The sequence below is a fragment of the Delphinus delphis genome, chromosome 10 (genome assembly GCF_949987515.2).
Source record: "Delphinus delphis chromosome 10, mDelDel1.2, whole genome shotgun sequence".
In the NCBI taxonomy this organism is placed as follows: domain Eukaryota; kingdom Metazoa; phylum Chordata; class Mammalia; order Artiodactyla; family Delphinidae; genus Delphinus; species Delphinus delphis.
In genome coordinates this window covers 59,262,636-59,285,019 of record NC_082692.2, presented here as the reverse complement: position 1 = coordinate 59,285,019, position 22,384 = coordinate 59,262,636, and the positions used below count along the sequence as shown (strand labels likewise).

Genomic DNA, 22,384 nt, shown 5'->3' with positions numbered 1-22,384 from the left:
TCATTTTATTTATTTATTTATCTATTAATATTTATTTATTTGATTGTGGTGGGTAGTAGTTGTGGCGGGCAGGCTCTTAGTTGTGGCACGTGAGCTCCTTAGTTGGGGCCTCTGAACTCTTAGTTGAGGCATGCATGTGGGATCTAGTTCCCTGACCAGGGATCGAACCCGAGCCCCCTGCATTGGGAATGTGGAGTCTTATCCACTGAGCCACCAGGGAAGTCCCCAGTGCTGCACACTTTAACACCATCTGAAGTAAAACAAATTTGTTTTACAAGTACAAAATAACCAAAAGGCATTAACTGGTGAGTCAAAAAGAATCAAAGACGCCAATAAGAAAAGTTGGAAACTCCCACCAAGCAAAGATAAATAAATGCATCAGTCAAAATAAACATATCATACATTAATATTCTGGTCTGAGGCCATTGGTTCAACTGTCATCTTGACATATTCCTTAACGAACCAATTAAATGAAGATGTTAATCTGACGTTAAATAAACAAATAATTTAAAGAGTACTCCTTTTAAATCCTAAAGATAATGATGCCTATGGTGGCTGGATAAAGAAATGGAAAACTGTTTATTATGGTAAAGAATAAAGTAGATTGCTCTGATGGCATACCCTATATGTAAATGAGAAATCAAGTGTTCTACTGAAGGATATCAGTATTTAGACGGCAATGGCTTACGAAAGCTACTGAAGGTTTTGGGTTTACCAATGCCCATGACTGCCATCTAGCCATGGACACTGACACTCTCACCCTAGAACTGTCCAAGGGGAAGGTCTCATCTCTACTGGCACACAGGCCACTTAGAGCTTTCACTTCCTCATAGAACTGGCAGGAAAAGCTCACTGCGGACTCACACCTACAAAACAGTTGGCACAAAACCCAGAGAAAGGTTTCTCTACGCGACTGACTCATTCCCTAATAATGACTGGTGAATTGAGGAGCCTGCCACTGAATTAAGCCCAGTGTTCAATTACTTGGGAGGCTTGGAATGCAGTCCCAGAATTCGCATTATGCTCTGACAGCCCAGGCTAGACTCTTGCGCTAAAACAACTGTGGTATGTGAGCGGTACTATCTTCCCAGCGCTTTCATGTCATCTCTACAATGGCCACAGAGTCTGCAGAACAGTCTCTGGCTCTGTCTAGGGGCGCACGAAGCCCAAGGCTCTTGACAGTGAACAGCTGAGGAGGAGATGACCAGGGACCTATGGGCTGCACACACTGCCCACCACTCCAAGGTTCCATCAAGCTGCACCAGGGAAGACATGGAGGATCACAGGCCCAAACTGTGTCTCTAATGCTTAAGTCTGAGCAAGTAATGAGCAGGTGATAAAATATGGCCAAGGGCATAGCACACCTGAGATTTAACCAACATTCTATGGTTAGATATGTTTCTAGGCAGAAGATATCTACTCTAGATAGAAGACCCAGGCTAAAAAACACCTCTAAGCGGGGTTCCAGAGAGGACTGAGCTCTGTCCTACCTCAAAGAGCGAAGAATAAATAGTAATTCTGAACATGCTTAAACAGTTTAATAAGGGAAATATAATGCATTTTCCATAGAGAAAATAATGTCTTAATAATTTTTTAAAACGCAAGTATAAAAAGAGGAACTCATAAAAAATAATGACCACAATCATCACAGTAATAGTTACCATTCTACTCTCTATCTGAAAGTAGGAAACGAAGGATAGTAACAAATGGCAACAGCCCCAAACAGAAATATGTAGACAACACTGAGGCTTTAGTACAGTTCGTTTTTATAAATAGTCTAAAAACAGGAATACAGAACATAGTTTCCAGTTACCCAAATAAGAATTCAGTACCTTGACCACTCAATTCAATGACCTCATCACTTCCAAACTCTTTTCTAATCCCCCCTCAGGCACCCAGTTTCTAGACACTTTTATGACTACTAATTGCACCACTTCAAAAGTCTCACTTTCAAGCATCCCAGAGGCAGAGCATCACTTCCTAACTTCCGGGCTCAATTACCCCTGCGCCCGTGCACTGGATTCTAACACCTCTCCCTTAGGGAGCATTGCAGGGGCTACCCACCTAGGAGGCAAGGATATTAGTCTAACAAGGCACTGCTCACCCTGTTGCTTCATCAGTTTTACCCTTCCTATGAGATCAAGGGTTGGGAAATTGTTCCAGTTGAGGGCCAGAAGTAAATACTCCTGGCTTTGCAAGTCATGTGGTCTCTTTCAAAACTACCCAGCTCTGCCACTGTAGCAGCCACAAACAATAAATAAATGAATAAATAAATAAATGAATCAGTGTGGCTGTGTTCTGATAACATTTTATTTACCAAAGCAGGTGCACTGGATTTGGCCCCTAAGCTGTAGTTTACCAACCTCTGCACTAGATCATCTTCATCAACATAGAAGCATCACTAAAATATTCAGAATGACAAAATTGCTTTGATCCTGTATCTCCCTCCAGCTCCCCACTTTCCAGCTCTGCGTTATAGCAAAACTCTCTTTAGAATTACTGATGTTCCCTGTCTCCACCTCATCATTCCCTTCTCAGTGAACTCCACCAGGCTTTTGCCCCTGAATGCCACCAAAAATAACCCCTAAGAAATCACTCCTCTTGCCAGCTCTAACGGTTAATTCTCCATCCTCATCTTAGCTACACTCGCAGCAGCATCTGACACTGTTGTTATTCCTCTCAGCTGAAAGTTGCAGAAAATCAGAGGCTTGCTTCTTTAATAATGAAGCTAGCATTAATGCAGCTCGTCACCTCAATCTTGTATGTTGTCACCTTCCCAAAGAAGCTCGTTATTAACCACCCTCTTGAAAACAGCTGACCCCAGCCCATCACTCTCCATTCTCTAACCTCGCTTTACTGTTCTGTACACCACTTACATCACTAGCTGAAATCATGGGTTTTTTAAATTGATTTCCTTGTTTATTGTCTATTACCCCCATGCATTCATAAGCTCCATGAAAATCAGGACCGTGTATGTTTTGTCCAACTCAGAGAACACAACTATTTGTGAGGTGACTCAGTGAATGAATAAATAATACTAACTTTTCCTGTAGGTAGAAAAATATCAAAGCTGATTCTGCCCTGAAGTTCCATAATTCTACAATGGAAATGAACTGTAAACCTTCGAGAGACTTTGTGAAGAAGAGAAAAGAAACAAATGAACTTTCTTGTGGGCAAGTAAGGAACTACTTCAAGAGGAAATGTTAGGGGGCATTCTGTTAAAAATCCCTTAACGTCTATTTAAATAAAGAAGGAAGGAACTGCGAATTATTGTTGATTGTAGCCCCCAAAACGCCAGGGACTGCTCTGACCAAAGACTTCAACTAAATGCTGGCTTCCAACACGACAAGTGAGTGGCTCAAGCCCAGGCATCATGTGACCAAAGACACATCAGCATGTTGGGCTCTTGGCCAGGCCCTAGTTGCCACTCCGTAAGGAAAGTTGTCACTGGTCCCATGAGAATCAGAGGAGGATAACTGAAGTGAGTAAGCCTCCAGCATACAGGGTTGCTATGGGAATACAGATTCAAGGGATTAAGTTGTTTCTAAGGCCCGAGATAAACAGTCTCAATGGACCCAACTGATCCCCATACAGTAAGGTTAGGCAATAAAGTGTGTACCAAGTCACCAGGAACTTAGGGGAAATCTCTGTGATGATGAACAAGATAATAGAAGAAAATAAGCAGAAGTATTACTACCACTTGCACCAGGAAAAACTCACATAAGAGTTTTTTATTTCCTGAAAAGATTTTTAAAAACATCAAAACAGATTTGGATCAATTACTGTTGATCTTCCTCACAAAGCACTAAGGAAAACAGAATGCCTTGGATCAAACTCCTAAGGCTTTAGATTGGTGTCCTTCCATAATTCTATCAGAAGACTGGGATGGTTGGAGAGAATTAATTTAATACCTACTCCATGAGTGCTTACGTAAAGACTTACGTTAGGGGCTTCCCTAGTGGCGCAGTGGTTGGGAGTCCGCCTGCCGGTGCGGGGGACACAGGTTCAAGTCCTGGTCCGGGAAGATCCCACATGCCACGGACCGGCTGAGCCTGTGTGCCGCAGCTGCTGAGCCTGCGCTCTAGAGCCCACGAGCCACAAGTACTGAGCCCACGCGCCACATCTACTGAAGCCTGTGCACTCTGGAGCACGTGCTCTGCAACAGGAGAGGCCACCGCAGTGAGGGGCCCGTGCACCGCAGCGAAGAGTAGCCCCTGCTCACGGCAAGTGGAGAGAGCCGCGTACAGCGGCAAAGATCCAACACAGCCAAAACTAATAAATAAATAAATAAAAATAATAAATAAAATAAATAAGTTTATTTAAAAACAAAAGACTTACATTAATTCCTGTAGGAGACAGGATGATGCGTTATATCATAATTAACATAATAAGGAAGGATTTCAACCCTGTAAGTGTGGTTTAACTCATGAGCAGAGGAGGGTTCAAAATCCAGGAGAGTGAGGGAAGGCACAGGTCAGCAACCAGGATATTACTAACCAGAATTGTGCCAAGAGCTGCCTCAATGATAAAAATAGAGAGAGAGGAGTGCCAGAACCTAACGATGATGGCAGAGGGAAACAAAGGAGAATCATGCGTGTGCTATTATCAGATCCACACGACACTGAAGACAAGTATGTTGAGGAACTGGACCACTCTTACAGGTAAATGTGACACAAAGAAACTTAAACCAATCCTATTTCAAAATCCACTGTGATATTCACTTGGGTGTCTTTGAAAATGTGGCTCTGCTGGATAAGTACAAACAACAGGGGACTGGGAGGTCTAGATCTGAAACCTGATCTTCTTCGCATTGACTACGGTGTCTGGGGCACACAAATTCCCTCTGGGGCCTCACTTTCCTCATGTTTACACATGAAGACATCGGCCCAGGATACTAATCATGTCTTTTTATTCTGTATTTTTGATTCTTTGACATCTTAAGATCTTACTAACTCTGGGGGGAAGGCCCCTCCCAGGGCCAGACAGTTCCCAGAGATAGCAAACTACTCTCCTTTGAGCTCGCCTTTCCTATGCAAGCCAACCAAACCCCCAACAGCCTCCTTTATATGGAGCTCTTAAACTCCAGGCCACTGTTTCCCTGCCCTGACCATCCCAGGGCCAGGTACCAGCTAAGTACAGATAAACCCCACACCTCAGAGCCCACTGAAATGATTCGAGAAGCCAATCCTAAGCCTGCTCACCCACTCCTACCCTTGTCAACTACAACAAAGGCTCTGGCCCATGTTCTCCTCCTCCTTCCTCTGCCTCCCGACTGCCTCTGTTGCTTCCCCACGTGGCTGCCCGTGGCGTGGTGTGCTCCCTCCTCTCGTAATCTGTGAGTGTAACACACCCTCTCTTTGAGGGCAGTCATTTCCTGGTGTGTTGATCTCAGCGATCAAGAGTAATTTTTTGTTAATGTACATTTTAATGATCTCCCCAAAGTTTCATATAGTGCTAATGTTCTAATATTTCTCTATTCTCATGAATAAAGACAAAAAAATTGTACTCCTTCAGTTCAGCAGTCAGGAAACATGCTCTGAAAAGGGCTAGAAAGTATATCTTTAGGCTTTGCCAGACGCAAGTTCTCTGTGCCTCAAATTCGTCTGTGTCTGTAGGCTGCACAACTCTTTTTTTTTTTTTTTTTTTTTTGCGGTACGCAGGCCTCTCACTGTTGTGGCCTCTCCCGTTGCGGAGCACAGGCTCCGGACACGCAGGCTCAGCGGCCATGGCTCACGGGCCCAGCCGCTCCGCTGCATGTGGGATCCTCCCGGACCGGGGCACGAACCCGTGTCCCCTGCATCGGCAGGCGGACTCTCAACCACTGCGCCACCAGGGAAGCCCGCTTAGGCTGCACAACTCTTTAACAGCATAACCCCCACTCTTACCTCACAGGCCCTGGCCCTGTGGGCCAGAGCTTGTGAATCTCTGTTTTAGACAACCAGGGAAAGCCTACAGATAAGGATGCCTTGTGAAACACAAAAAGCTTTACTGAACCCCTACTAGGATTTACCAGCACTCTATTGTACACAACTGGGGAACCACTACTTTTAAAGGTGTACAATAAACTCTAAGTGGTTGCCTTGTAAATGTCACACCAGAAAAGCAATCTGAAACCATACACTCCTGACACCGAAATAGCTGCTAAGTATTCATGTAACCATGAATTCACATCTGTGTTGAAAGAAAACAATGAGAAAAGATTCCTTTGTTGAAATAAGCATCCTGTCTAAAGTCCAGGGGTCACAAACTCAACAGGGTCACAAATCAAAAAATCGTTTACAAGGAAAGCAGACAGACATCCTAATACGTGTGTATACACTCCGGATTTCCCTACAACCAGACAGTATAATATAAACACATCCATCTATAAAATCTTCCATAAGAATGTTAAGATATTTTACCTTCAAAAAATAGTTAACAACAGTGAGAGATCTATCAAGATGGCAGAGGGGGAGGATGTGGACCTCGGCTTCCCCCGCAAACACATCAAAAATACATCCACATGAGGAACACTTCTCACTGAAAACTAACTGGAAACTGGCAAAAAAGACTTCTGTACAACTAAGGCTGGGATAAAGATCCACAAGTAATTGGGTAGGAAGGGAAGAAAAGCAATCAGCCTGGGACCTGTGCCACTGGGAGGGAACTCAGAGGAAAGGGGAAGATACACGGGTGGAGACCCGCCCTGGGGAGGGAGTGCTGTGAGCCACAGATTGGGCCCCAACCCTGGGGTCCTACACAGGGGAGATGAGCCCTCTTGGCTGGCTGGAGGACCACTGGAACCGACAGGAGGGCTGTGGGAAGCCTGGACTCCACTCCTGCACAAGTGCATGCTGGCTCGTCCCCGAGGCAGGATGGAGAGTGCAAACTGAGGACTGCTCTAGGGGAGTGGGTGGCTGTGAGGGACGAAGGGGACTTGGACTCACTGTGTCTGAGCAGAGCAAGGGAAACAACTGCTGGTGCCTCTGCAGGAGGAGCACTGGAGACAGATCGAACCTCTGTCTGCAGCTGACATGAGCCAAAAGCCCCCACGGGACCCCTTACTTCAGCACTGCCTCCTCTGGGGCAAGGGTCCCAGGGCACGGAGCAGGGAAGGCACATGCTTAAAGGCAAAGAGCCAGCTCCGGCCCAACCGTTAGGGCCTCTGCTCTACAACCTGGGATCAGACCCTGCCCCTGTTAGGTGGTGATGGCCACTGAGCAGAGGGGTGGTCCTGCCTCACACCTGGCGCCAGCTCTAGCCCCTCCATCTCCAGCTCCACCCCCACCTAGGAGAGAGCTGCCAGCACTCACTGATGTGACTTGGGTCCACGTCAAATCCAGATCTCCCAAGAAAGGCACTGGGCACGCGCAGTCTACACAGGGACACTCCCATATAAGGACAACACTTCAAGACAGCAACCTCTAAGTGTTTCACCTAAATTTACAGAGGCAGAGTAAGTTAAGCAAAATGAAAAGGCAGAGAAACAGGTCTCAATTGAAAGAGAAAAAGAAAATCCTCTTCTGTGCACGCTGTAATCACCTGGTGAGCTTCAAAAACTACTGATGTCTATGTCCAGCCTTAGCGATTGTGATTTAATTGGCCTGGGTTTTAGACTTTTTCAAAGATCCCCAGGGCTTCCCTGGTGGTGCAGTGGTTGAGAGTCCGCCTGCCGATGCAGGGGACATGGGTTCGTGCCCCGGTCTGGGAAGATCCCACATGCCGTGGAGTGGCTGGGCCCGTGAGCCATGGCCGCTGGGCCTGCGCGTCTGGAGCCTATGCTCCGCAATGGGAGAGGCCGCAACAGTGAGAGGCCCGCGTACAGCAAAAAAAAAAAAAAAAAAAACAAAAAAAAACATCCCCAGATGATATTATGTACCCTGTGATGAAGCAATTCCACTTCTCATTATTTATCTTATCCATATATATACACACATGATGAATAATTAATTCATTAATTGTAGCCTTGTTTTATAATACCAACAGATTAGAAAAACATAAATGTTCACCAAAAGGTGACTTGTTAAATAAACACGGAATATTCATAAAATGTAATACTATGTATCTGTTTTTTTAAAAAGTACAGATGGTATGTGAATTATATCTCAATAAAGCTGTTATACATATTTTTGAAAAGAAGTATAGAATGGTGCAGTCGACATACTACCATATATGTGAAAGATAATATACACACACACACAAACTGGTCAAAGGGTGGCTATCTCCTGGGGTGAAAATATGCTTTTCTATGTAAACTCTTTCAAACACTGAAATTTGAAATGTGTTATATATTAACTCTTAAAAAATAAATTTTAAAAATTAAAATGAAACTTAAAATCAGTCTGGTCATATCATTCTCCAGGCAAACAGAATTTTTATAAGCTAACATTCAAAGGGGCATGAGGGAACATTTTGGAATGATGGAAATACTCTGTCTTGATAGCGGTGATGGTTGCATGATTGTGTATGTTTCTCAAAACTCAGAGAACTGCGTACCTAAAATGAGTGAATTTTACTCTATGTAAACTTATACTTCAATAAACCTGACTTAAAAAAAAAAAATTTAGGGCTTCCCTGGTGGCGCAGTGGTTGAGAGTCCGCCTGCCGATGCAGGGGACACAGGTTCGTGACCCGGTCCGGGAAGTTCCCACATGCCGCGGAGCGGCTGGGCCCGTAAGCCATGGCCGCTGAGCCTGCGCGTCCGGAGCCTGTGCCCCGCAACGGAAGAGGCCACACAGTGAGAGGCCCGCGTACCGCAAAAAAAAAAAAAAAAAAATTAAAAGCTTACATGACAACCAGACCTTGTCAACAATGCTAGTAGGAATGTAAATTGGTACAACCAATTTGGAAAACTGCTTGGCAGTATCTACTGGATCTGGGCAAGCACAAGCTCTGTGAGACAGTATTTCCATTCTAGAAGGGATACACAATGGAGACACGTACGTGGATTCACAAGTAGCATACAAAGTGACAGCCATGGTCACGCTACTCACGACAGCAAAAAAAAATAGGAATAGTGCAGACACTGTTAGACGTAAAACGGATTAGTGCCCTGTAACGTATTTGTGCAATGGAAAGCCAAGCAGGAGGTGTTTCAGTTTGAAGGGTGGCATTGCCAAGACCAAGGACTGATGGCAAAGAACATGAGCAAAAAGCAAAATACAAATGGTCCTTAACCATATAAAGAAGTATTCAACTGCACTCACGAAAAGGAAAATGCAAATTAAAATTACAATGAAATAACCTCTCATCACCCTGGCAAAGTTCCAAAGTTTAACAACAAATTCTGATAGCAAGGTTGTAGGGGGCCAGGTATCCTCACACATGTCCTTTGGAGATGCAAAATGGTAAAGTCCCCACCATAGGGCAAGTTGGCCGAACCCGAAAACAAATTTTAAGTGCATTTATCCTTTGATACACAAATACCATATCTAGGGATTTAGCCTGTAAGACGTACATGCATACATACAAAATGAAGTATGAATATAAGATTATTCATTCTTTGCTCTATCACTAGATTAGAAAGAACTCAAGTCTATCCATTAGACATTAATGAGACAAAGTATGGTATAGCTATACAATGGAAGAGTTTATAACTGTAAAACACAACGTGGAAGCTCTCTATGTATCGACATAGAAACAAAATTGGGGAAAAAAGTCATAGGGTAGAAAAACATACATAATATGCTATTTGTGTGTGAAAGGGAGAGATGACAAAACACACAGTCACATTAGTTTGCCTTTGGACATAAAAGGAATAAAGCAGTCAGCCGTAGGGATATAATGGGAAGATGAGGAAAGACCACAGTGGGGAGAGGAAGGAACAGGTCTTCTCGGTATTATCTTTTTATATTGTTTTTTTCCCCCAAATAGCAATGTATTACCCATTTTGAAATGTTGCACTTAAAATTCGTTTTTGAAAAAAAAGAAAATCCAGTTAGGGAAATAAAAAACTTCCTTTCCCCCACCCCCCGCTTCAAGGTATATGAATGGATTTTGCAAAATGCACACAGGTTGCTACGGCCTGTGGGATCTAGCACCTCCCTTTAGAAGGGGTTGGGGAGAAGAGAGCGGGTGGGTGGAAACAGGCCTTTAATGCTTTGCTCTTGACCTCTGGAGCCTCAGCCAAAATCGACATGGGACAACTCTCATTTTAATATCCTGTTTCAAGAGAAAAGGCAAACAGAGGAGAACAGTGAATACAGAAAGAGACCCTACAAAAGGCAAAGTGGTATTTAAATGGGGTTTGGGGGTGATAAACAATTTCAGTTTACAAAATTATTAGGATATTTTTGTAGAGCAGTATTCAAAATGTATCTTGCCCTTTCAAACCCTTACATAGTTGTGTTTATTATAGCTATAACATAACTTAATTTTAAAACCATTTTTCTCATTTTAAAAATTATTTGCCTAGGCAGAAATCTTTGTGTATATATGAGTTTTTCTCTTGAACAGATAATTAGAAGTAGAACTGACGGTTGAAGGCTGTGGACCTTTTACTACTGAATTTAGTGAATAAATATTAAGAGGTTCGAGTTTATCAGTAGATAAGTGAATGCAAAATGAAATGAAATCCCATTTTCATCCGTAATTTTGGCAAAGATATTGCCAAGAGTGTGAATAAATACTGATACAAAAAGATCTTCAAATAATTTTGATAAATGAAAAGGCAAATTTCAGAAAAACACATACCCAATGATACTATCTATGATTTTTTAAAAAACTGACCACCACAAAGCAAAGCTATACATACTGAATTTAAATAGCCCCCCAAAAAGTTCAGGAAGGACACTCACCAAAATAATAACAAGTATTAGCCCTGGGGGAGAGACCTGCGCAGCAGTGGTGGGGAATGAGGAAGCCCAGGGGACCTCTTGATCATAGTGTTGGAATTTAATACAAAGACAACATATTCAAGTATTAATTATGCAAGGAAAACAAAGGAAAAAGTTTATAAAAATTAATCCATTGAATTCTGCTTGCAAACTAAAACAAAAAATAAACTGACTTCTAAACCTATTGTCTAACCATTTTAAAATAAAAAGGTTATAGGTCATCAGTTATCTGTTTCCATCTCACTAGGTTTTTTCCCTCAATATGAGGATATTCACATGAATTTAATACGGAATTGGCAAGAAGAGAAAGTAGCCTGAAAACATGCCACATCAATGAGCAAGAGTCAACATAAAAAAAAAGGAAATGCAATCTGTTCAATCTAATGAAAGGATAAAATCAGTATACATTATTCCCACTTGGTATCAAAGGTCCAGAAAAGAAACAACTATCTGAATTTGGCTTTAACTCCTAACACAGATCACTCTTTAGACATAAACTTCTTCTGTAGGAATAGAGAATGGTGCCTTCTGAGTGAGAAATTTAGAAGGCGCATTGGACAGACTTTTAAAAGACTACAGAAACACAGGATTCAGAATTGCCAACAATATAAAGGGTAAAGTGCTCCCCAAATTCTTTTGCAACGTGGAACAGGGAGTACAGGGTAATGTTTACATGTCACTCTCTGGAAACAAATGAGGCTGCTCACAGCAGGACATAGGCCTGAGAGCTGTGACAGGCCCCACACTGTGGCTGACCTGAAGACCCAGAGCACCAGGGCAGCCCTGCGACTGGGTCATGGCATACCCCGGGCCCTGGCACACCCCTTGCGAAGGTTGTCTTAGGTCAGCCTTTCACTCAATACAGATACTCTACAAATAGCCTTTCTTGTTCAGCACTAACAATATGATGCTGGCTCATCACTATGCAGGACTTGTAAACAGAAGACCAGGTGAAATCCAGGTGGTTGGGACTGTATGATTTAGTTCTCTGAGAAAGATCAAAGGGAAACTCTACAGGTGCACTGCACCTACAGGTACAGGATCCAAACCCAAAAGGTCCTCACACATCACCCATACAACCAAAACTAGTCTTCTTGTTTGAAAGCAACAACTCTTCTCTTGCCTTTCTGCAGAGTTGGGTGCTCTCTGAAAAACCGTTCTTTGCAAGTGTGAAGCAGCTGCTGCTACCCTAGGCAACTAGCACTAAAAAATTTGGTATCATCACAGGTAGGGTCTTCAATAAAGACAAAAAGCTCTCCACTACACAATGAAAATATGTCAACTAAAAAAATAAATAAATAATAAGGACTTAACTGGTGGCGCACAGGTTAAGAATCCGCCTGCCAATGCTGGGGACGTGGGTTCGAGCTCTAGTCAGGGAAGGTCCCACACGCCATGGAGCAATGAAGCCTGTGCACCACAACTACTGAGCCTGCACTCTAGAGCCCACGAGCCACAACTTCTGAGCCCATGTGCCACAACTACTGAAGCCCGTGCGCCTAGAGCCCGTGCTCCACAACAAGAGAAGCCACCACAATGAGAAGCCCATGCACCGCAACAAAGAGTAGCCCGTTCGCTGCAACTAGAGAAAGCCCACACGCAGCAACAAAGACCCAAAGCAGCCAAAAATAAATAAATAAATTTATTTTTTAAAAAAACATTAATTCTAAAAAAAGCAGAAAAATTATAGTCTATAAATACTACAGAGATTTAATAAATAATTGTTCAGTACAGTGAGGCAAGAACTGACTTTTTAAAAGTATATGTGTTTATTTTTGTGTATGGTGTTAGGGAGTGTTCTAATTTCATTCTTTTACATGTAGCTGTCCAGTTTTCCCAGCACCACTTATTGAAGAGGCTGTCTTTTCTCCATTGTATATTCTTGCCTCCTTTGTCATAGATTAGGGGACCATATGTGCATGGGTTTATCTCTGGGCTTTCTATCCTGTTCCATTGATCTATATTTCTGTTTTTGTGCCAGCACCATACTGTCTTGATTACTGTAGCTTTGTAGTATAGTCTGAAGTCAGGGAGCCTGATTCCGCCAGATCTGTTTTTCTTTCTCAAGATTGATTTGGCTATTCAGGGTCTTTTGTGTTTCCACACAAATTGTGAAACTTCTTGTTCTAGTTCTGTGAAAAATGACATTGGTAGTTTGATAGGGATTGCAATGAATCTGTAGGTTGCTTTGGGCAGTAGAGTCATTTATACAAAAATAAACTCAAAATGGATTAAAGTCTAAATGTAAGGTCAGACACTATAAAACTCTTAGAGGAAAACATAGGCAGAACACTCTATGACATAAATCACAGCAAGATCCTTTTTGACCCACCTCCCAGAGAAACAGAAATAAAAACAAAAATAAACAAATGGGACCTAATGAAATTTCAAAGCTTTTGCACAGCAAAGGAAACCATAAACAAGACGAAAAGACAACCCTCAGAATGGGAGAAAATATTTGCAAACAAATCAACGGACAAAGGATTAATCTCCAAAATATACAAGCAGCTCATGCAGCTCAATATCAAAAAAACAAACAACCCAATCCAAAAACGGGCAGAAGACCTAAACAGACATTTCTCCAAAGAAGATATACAGATTGCCAACAAACACATGAAAGAATGCTCAATGCCATTAATATTAGAGAAATGCAAATCAAAACTACAATGAGGTATCACCTCACACCAGTGAGAATGGCCATCATCAAAATATCTAGAAACAATAAATGCTGGAGAGGGTGTGGAGAAAAGGGAACACTCCTGCACTGCTGGTGGGAATGTGAATTGGTACAGCCACTATGGAGATCAGTATGGAGGTTCCTTAAAAAACTACAAATAGAACTACCATATGACCGAGCAATCCCACTACTGGGCATATACCCTGAGAAAACCATAATTCAAAAAGAGTCATGTACCAAAATGTTCATTGCAGCTCTATTTACAATAGCCCGGAGATGGAAACAACCTAAGTGCCCATCATCGGATGAATGTATAAAGAAGATGTGGCACATACATACAATGGAATATTACTCAACCATAAAAAGAAATGAAATTGAGCTATTTGTAATGAGGTGGACAGACCTAGAGTCTGCCATACAGAGTGAAGTAAGTCAGAAAGAGAAAGACAAATACCGTATGCTAACACATATATATGGAATTTAAGAAAAAAAATGTCATGAAGAACCTAGGGGTAAGACAGGAATAAAGACACAGACCTACTGGAGAACAGACTTGAGGATATGGGGAGGGGGAAGGGTGAGCTGTGACAAAGCAAGAGAGAGGCATGGACATATATACACTACCAAACGTAAGGTAGATAGCTAGTGGGAAGCAGCCGCATAGCACAGGGAGATCAGCTCGGTGCTTTGTGACCTCCTGGAGGGGTGGGATAGGGAGGGTGGGAGGGAGGGAGATGCAAAAGGGAAGAGATATGGGAACATATGTATATGTATAACTGATTCACTTTGTTATAAAGCAGAAACTAACACACCATTGTAAAGCAATTATACCTCAATAAAGATGCTGGAAAAAAAAAAAAAGAACCATGTACCACAATGTTCATTGCAGCTCTGTTTATAATAGCCAGGACATGGAAGCAACCTACGTGTCCATCAACAGATGAAGGGATAAAGAAGACGTGGCACATATATACAATGGAATATTACTCAGCCATAAAAAGAAATGAAATCGAGTTATTTGTAGTGAGGTGGATGGACCTAGAGACTGTCATACAGAGTGAAGTAAGTCAGAAAGAGAAAAACAAATACCGTATACTAACACATACATATGGAATCTAAAAAAAAAAAAAAAAAAAAGGTTCTGATGAAACCAGAGGCAGGACAGGAATAAAGACACAGACGTAGAGAATGGACTTGAGGACGCGGGGAGGGGAAAGGGTAAGCTGGGACAAAGTGAGAGAGTAGCACTGACATATATACACTACCAAATGTAAAATACCTAGCTAGTGGGAAGCAGCTGCATAGCACAGGGAGATCAGCTCAGTGCTTTGTGACCACCTAGAGGGGTGGGATGGGGTGGGTAGGAGGGAGACGCAAGAGGGAGGGGATAGGGGGATATATGTATACATATAGCTGATTCTCTTTGTTATATAGCAGAAACTAACACAACATTATAAAGCAATTGTACTCCAATAAAGATGTTAAAAAGAATAAAAGTATATGTGTTAGTATTTTCTCTTTAAAGAATTTATAATTTTAAAGCATTATGAATTCCACAGTATGCAAACTCTAATAAAGAATAAAAATATGAGAACATGACCCAAAACACCACAGATGACAGATACTACAAACCATAAAACATGAAAATTTACCACTTTGGTAACTCAAACATAAGCCTTGTAGAATCTCATCATCTTTAACAACATTTTCAGAACACAGAAAACTCACTTTCTAGATGAGAAACAGAGAAAAGAAAATTTGAAGTGACAGTACCTGGTAAAAGTTGGGTTGTGTTCAGTCATAGCAACTAGCAGCTTCAGAGCATATGCTGGTACGGGGTCAGGCTCCGTGAGGATGTGCTCGTACCTGAAATGACAATGTGATTAAAAAACACTCAGTGCTTTTGTCACTTAACGTTTCCTCTGAACAACAGAAACAATATTCCATGTTTTAAACCTGTGGAAGAAAATAGATACTGAGATAAATGTAGGAGATATAGGACCGGCACTTGCCAATGGTGGTGATGAGACTGACCTACCTCACAGAGTAGGGATGTTGTGAAAATTCAATGAGACAATGCAGGTAAAATGATTAGTATTGAGCTGCACACACAACAAGAGGCCCAGAAACATCAGGCATTTGTGTCGGGTTTTGCAAGACCACCCTCACATTCGGGGATTCTAGAGGACTCGTGAGACTCACATACAGTTGTATTTATAGTACAGACTTTGTACAGCAGCACAGCAAGGGCACACAGCTGAGTCATAAGGGAGACAGACACAGGTGGAGGCTGGAAGATTCTACGTCCAACCTTCTTATCCTCTCTCCCTCCCACGAGCAGTCACACAGAGCACATTCTCCCCCCAGCCACAAAAACGCAGCATGTGTGCGTGATGTTACTGCCCAAGGAAGCCCATTAGACACTCAAGTGACCAAGGTATTTATCATGTGGGGCTGGTCGCATAGGCAACCTAACATGTATCAAAAATCCCAGACTCCCAGAATGAAAGCAGGCATCCAGCATAAACCATACTGTCTGCACAAACAGTCTGGGCACTGTGCACTACCCTCATCAATTAAACACTGGCTGGCAGCTCTCTGAGAGCCAAGTTCCAATATGGCAGCCAAGGCCAACCTTGCAAGCAGGGCTTTCTCAGGAGAGCAGGCTCAGACCTGCTATGTCAACTCTTTGCTGAATGGCATTCTTATTAATACTTTAGAACCTGAAATGAAAAGTATTACCAGAGAGAATAAAACTCAAAATGTCTGCATCCAAAGTTTCCATGCGTTCCCATGTTATCTGCTAGATATAGAGCTGGCCTGTATACTGTGTGTGACCTACTTAGGTTCAGCTATCCAGTTAACAACACCATGTAGATGCTCAATTAATGAGCACCAAATGAATGAATGAATAAATGGACAAACTAACCAATCAACTTTACGACTTAACTCTCCAGAACAACCAACTAACGAGGGAGCAGAACATCTCCAAAAATCCAAAATGTGTATTTAAAACTCCATGACATGAAGCAGATGTTTTATCCTCTAGAGAAGAGGGCCCCAGGCTCTCACTCAGAGCCTATTTACTCTCATTTTGGAAATCATTACATAACAAGCTTAATTATGCGGCCTCTAAGCCCACAGTCCTTAAAAAAGGAGCCAATAAAGGGAGGAGAGGGACTATTACAGAAAGACAACCCAAGAATTACAAGAAGTGGGGCTTGAAAGCATAGGAAAAACAAAAGAAAGCAAACCCAGGAACTCCTAGCAGAAAGCAGTCCAGGGAGCATTTAACGCAGAGGAAGCAGCCGCTCATCCCCCAATGGGACCTGAGGGCCCATTACACACCATAATGTTCAAAACGGGGGTAGTGAGTCAAGAAAATGTTAAACTGGGTAGAACACTCTGTTTAAGGAGCCAGGAAGTACCACATTTTAGTAATTTTTCTGATGAAATGTTTTTAAGTTACAGCAATTAAAGATTCACCCATGTACGACAAAGATAAAAGACAAAATACCAATCGCTCATAAATAAAATATTAACAAATAAAAATCAAATTGAGGAAAACCAGACATTTTATCATACGAATAAAACAAAAATCAAGGAACATCTTTAGAGGTGATAAAAATATATTTGTGAAATTAACATACAATTTGAAATGTTTTTAAAAAGGAACAACTCAGCATTTTCCTTTTCTTAATAGTCTTATAAAATAAAAAGCTCTTATCATCCTCAATTGGGAGCACCCAAGACTACCTTTAGGTTCAATGATTTGCCAGACGGACTCACAGCACTCAGAAAAGCTGTTATGTTCCCGATTGCGGTTTATTACAGAGAAAGGATACTGGTTAAAATCAGCAAAGATGAAAGGCACATTGTACAGAGTCCAGGAGGGACCAGGCCACAAGCTTCTAGCTGTCCTCTCCCAGTGCAGTTGTGTGGACAGAGCTTAATCCTCCCAGCAACAAGGCGTGAAAACACGTGTGAAGTACTGCCAGCCAGGGAAGCATTGGCGTCCAGGGTCTTATTAGCGGTCAGTCCCTTACGTGTGGAGTGCCTGTGTGGCTAACCTGTGTCTCCAGCCCCTCCGAGGGTCAAGCTGATATGGTGTGGCCCAATGCCCCGCCTTAATTCACATTGTTAGCGTGAATTATCTGGCATGGCTCAAGGCCCCAGGGATACGGACTCTCTTATCAGGAAGGATACTCCAAAGGCTCAGAAGGACTCTCCCAGAAGGGAGTCAAGAGCCAGTTTCTTCATAATGTGCAGGGTTTGAACCACCCCACACCTGCTGAGCTAAGCGTTTGCAGCACACATCCTTAACAGGGAAACGGAGGCACTGCTGGGTTTATAGTGAGGCATTAAAGTCAGAGATGAGAGAAGAATGCACTCTTCCACTGATGACTGGTATTCGCAAATTGTCAGCCAGAGAATTTCAACAGAAGCAGGAGTAAGAAGCTTCTTTAGGAGTCCCTCACATACCCCAGATGACCAGCTCCCCTCGTCCCCACCCCCAGACTTACTGGAATCACTGAGGAAAGGACCACAAAACTATGAATTTTAAAAAGCTGCCCATGGGATGTCCTTACTCACATGCTTGTATAGAAAGCAGAGAAGAATATATGGACAATTAGTTAGAAATATAATAGAGAAAACAAACTCCAGAGGACTGAAAAATATGAAATATTTTTAAAGGGACTTAAGAATATGTAGAACCTACATTTAAAAACGAAACACTGATGAAACTTTTACTGTCCGAAATACAAATATGTTGAGGTCGTTTGAAGGTTATCTAACCTTGAAACAGGAGGGAAGGATGAAGCCTGTACCAGCCTAACGCACAACAATTCTCCCAAAGAATATTGCTATGTTTTTCCCCCCTTGGAAAAAGAAGGGCAAATTTTATAATGGATACGTTTAGAATAGAAATATTGAGCTACTGAACATATTTTAGATAGGTTTCTAATGGTCAGCAAGAACTAGCCAGAAGAATGCTGTGATTTCTTAAGCTTGTCTTTCTCAAGAGAGAGAATGCAACTGAGCTGATAGTAATTGTATTTTGCACTCCTCTGAATAAGACTTGGCAGGAAAACAAAACAAAAAAGATAACGCCAGACTCCTGATATGGCTATAAAGGAGAGTGTCCAGTGAGGAACTGGCCCACTTGGATGGACGGAGGCTGGAGAGGAGCCCTCCAAGTGCCCTGAGCCCGGCCAGAGACTGCGATCGCTATCGACATGAGAGCATGCTGTCCAGATAGTGTCCCAACACCCTTCTCTTCCACTTCTAGGATCCTCCCCAAATAAGGGATCTTTGCTAGGTCCCAAACAGCTGAAAACCAGGCAAGAAAAGCCATTCATACTAAATTCTCTATCCAAGAGGAGAGAAAAGTGCTAAAAATCACATATTCAGGGATCCGAAGGATAGACTCTTCTCTACCTTGTCAAGTGCCTGGAGTAACCAGTGTCAAGCAGGTAGGCTGGCAGAACATTGAAACAGGCTACCTAGATAACTCTGATTATTGCGAGGAGTTATTCTGGGGATGTGACCAAAGAATTGGCCACATGGAAAGAAGTGCCTATTTCACTGAGGGAAAGGGGAGGCACCATAGCATGAAAAGGTCCACTCTGCTGGAATTAAACCCTAAAGTCACATTTCACATGTCAATGGAGTGTACTCTGAGAATCTGGGAGGAAAGAGTGATTCCAGGATATCCAAGGAATTTTTAAGGACAAATACAATGAGGAAGAAGCTGCTAAAAGAAAAGCTAAAGTATTTTACAAAACCACTAGAATTGTTAAGTGTAGCGTGGGATCAAGAATAGACACACAAATTAAAAGGAAAGAAAGGTGACCCAACATTGGACAAGAAAGAGTCATCACAGAAAGGGAGACAGAATGGTCAGGCCATATCTTAAGAAAATGTATCATCAATAAATTAAAAATTCAAGTACCAATTTTTAACTTTGTTGAAATACTAAAATGAGTAAATATTCACACATTCTTAGGTGAGAAGGCCTCTATAGCATGACAACAAAGAGAAATGAATCCAAAAAATATTCACAGTTTTAAAGTTTTTAAGTAGTAAATGTTTCTCAGTGGCAAAACCACCATAAACAAATCAAATGCAGGAAAATTTATTTGCAGAATATTGGTATATTTTATACATTCTTAATATATAAAGAGCTATTTGCAAACCAACAACCATCCCACCAAAAAAAAAAAAAAAGTACAAAATCCACCGAAGAAGAATATAAATGGCCAACAAATATGGGGAGAAAATTGTCAGCATCATGACTATCTGAAGGAATGCAAGCTGAAGCTAAGAGTACAGAAAAACAGGCAGTTTCATAAACAGAAGCTGGTAGTATACACCGTTTGTCATCTTCAAAAGAAAATTGTCAAAACATGTCAAATGCCCTTAACATGTATTTAATTTTCAACACAGTGGTTCCACATCTAGAGATTCAACAAAAGGAAATCAGTATGCACCCCAAGATGTAGCCCTAAAAATGGTCTTTGTAGCAGTACATATAATGGTGAAATACTGGGAAAATCCTACATATTTACTAACCAGGAATTGTTTAATGATTTTAAAACATTTATAAATGTAGGTATAGGTAAGGAGATTACAAGACAGTCAATAAAAGAGTGTTATATAAGTATAGATACAGATATTCACAGTATGATGTCTGGGGGTAGGAGGAAGACACAGGTTCCAAGGAGGAAATTTCAGAAAGTACTAAGTAAATCTCACCAGGAATGGAGAAACCGTATAGTGGAGAAGGCAGATGTTAACATAAAATGGTAGGCAAGAGGCAAAACACTGAGAGTCTTGAATGGCGGGGTAAGAACTATTAATGTTATTTTCTGCAACCTAAAGGTTTCAAGGTTTCTGAGCAAAGGAAGCTATGAGGAAGGCATTATGTTAAAATGCATTTGTAACAGTGAAAGGTGGATTCCAGGCTTAAAGAGTTTAAAGGAAGCAGATGTGTGGGGTTAGATAAAGAGAAGGCTGCCAAACAGCAAAAGCATGGAGGTGAAATCTACCTTCGGAGAAGGTTGCGGACTTTCCCTGGACTGCTATGACAAAGGGGAAGATAGCCTACTCTTTTGGGCATTTTCTGTACAGGTTCTTCCAAAATTTGCACTAGGTGATATCCTGAGTCAACTCTAAAATTTTATGAACTGAGAGAGGGCATAAATCAGATAAATAGTTGGTATCCTGAGACTTTCCAATCTTGTGTTTTTATGTGACCTAAGTTCTACGCGACACTCTATTGTCTTGCATGGATGCATAGATACTTAGGCATATCAGTAGTTACATGGATACACAGTGGATGGAGAAATAAACAAATGGTGGGAAGACACATATATACATACATATATATATATATATTATATTTTTTAAGTGAGAGAAAGATAAGTAAGACTTCAAAATAAGTATTAAATATAATTTCAGATAGTAAGCCCTAACGTCTGGGCTTCTTCGATAGAATCAACAGCAAATTTTCATTAGGAAGGCCTGAAAGGCTAAAAAAAAAACAACCAAACAATGACTTCACTAAAGCAACACTTAAGGTTTACAAAATATTATCCAAAGAACTGGAGCACTAGAATTATTCTGATTCAGAAGGATGAAAGTACCTTTACCTTTACTCTAACTCCCAAATTATCCCAATTCAGATTCCCATAGGTTGTACCCCCAAAAGAGGAAAAATCACTCCACCTAAATGCACTGATTTAGGTACACACTCAAAACATAAAAGGATTAAGTAGAAAGAACAAAGTGGAACTTTCTTTTGGTGCAAAAATATTTAATTAAATATCATCTGCAAAAAAAGAAAACCTTATCTAAGGAATGGCCAAAAATGAAATACTCCTATATATTCTGATTCCCATCAAAGATGGTCAAGTTCATGCCTATTTTAACATAGAATACTTGTAGTTAAGGGAGACAAAGATGCAATACAGAAACATCTGGATGTCCTCTGAGCCACCAACACAGAAATCAGGTAGTGAAACTCATGACTTTTGCTGGGTATTATTTCAGAGACATCAACTCTACAGTGTGTCGCAACTAATCAAATCCATTTATAAATTCAAATTTCTAAAAGGAAATACAATTCTAAGCTGTCAAGGATACAGTCCTTTCTGAGATTTTAAAAAACAAAGCCTTAATAATTTATGAAGTCATTATGGCCCTGATGATTGTACAGGTCACAAGAGAATTGTTAAAAAAAAAAAAAAAAAGACAGTACTCACTTTCCCCAGGAGAGAAATGCTGAATGTCCTACTGTCATAAAAACACTGTAAACACATTTATATCAGCGTGATCTCTTTTCAATACAAAACACTCAAAGCTAAAGAAAAAGATGAAAACAGAACAAAACATGTCGCAAAGTGGTTCCAGGCTACCAAAGGCAAATTGCTCAGTGCATTTTTTCCCCACGGCTTGCTGCCTGGCATAAAGCCTTTCCTGACTATGCTATTGAAATAAAATAAAATAGGCACTCCCTCCATTTCCCCTTGTCGATTTTAAAAAAAAAGTGTAACCTAGAAGTTGAGAATTATGTTTTATTTGGCAGACTTGTTGAGGACTTAAGCCTGAGTGGCAGCCTCTCAGGTCGATCTGAGGAACTACTCCAGAGAAGTAAGGGAGGAGCCAGGATATACAGGAGCTTTTGCAACAAAAACCAGGCAGGTAGTCAGAACATCAAAAGATTACTGTCAATTAAAGAAAAACCAGGCACCTCAAGTGAACGAATCTAGCACTTTTCTCTGTATGGGAAGATGCAAAAGTCTGGGCTGACTGAAATCATTCCTTTGATATGCACCTTAGCTACCTGGGCCAGTGTCCTGCTTTTCTCCATCCTGAATCCCCCCAGGGTGCA

General features: G+C 41.5%; 1 protein-coding gene across 5 annotated transcripts in view; it reads right to left on the bottom strand.

Moving 5' to 3' along the window:
• The window catches only part of ULK4 (unc-51 like kinase 4), a 517,204-nt gene that overhangs the window by 307,272 nt on the left and 187,548 nt on the right, over window positions 1-22,384 (bottom strand). For all 5 annotated transcript variants that reach the window (XM_060022287.1, XM_060022288.1, XM_060022291.1 and 2 more), the window contains one exon: window positions 15,265-15,357. In XM_060022287.1, the coding sequence (XP_059878270.1) occupies window positions 15,265-15,357 (93 nt within the window). The remainder of the gene's footprint in view (window positions 1-15,264; window positions 15,358-22,384) is intronic.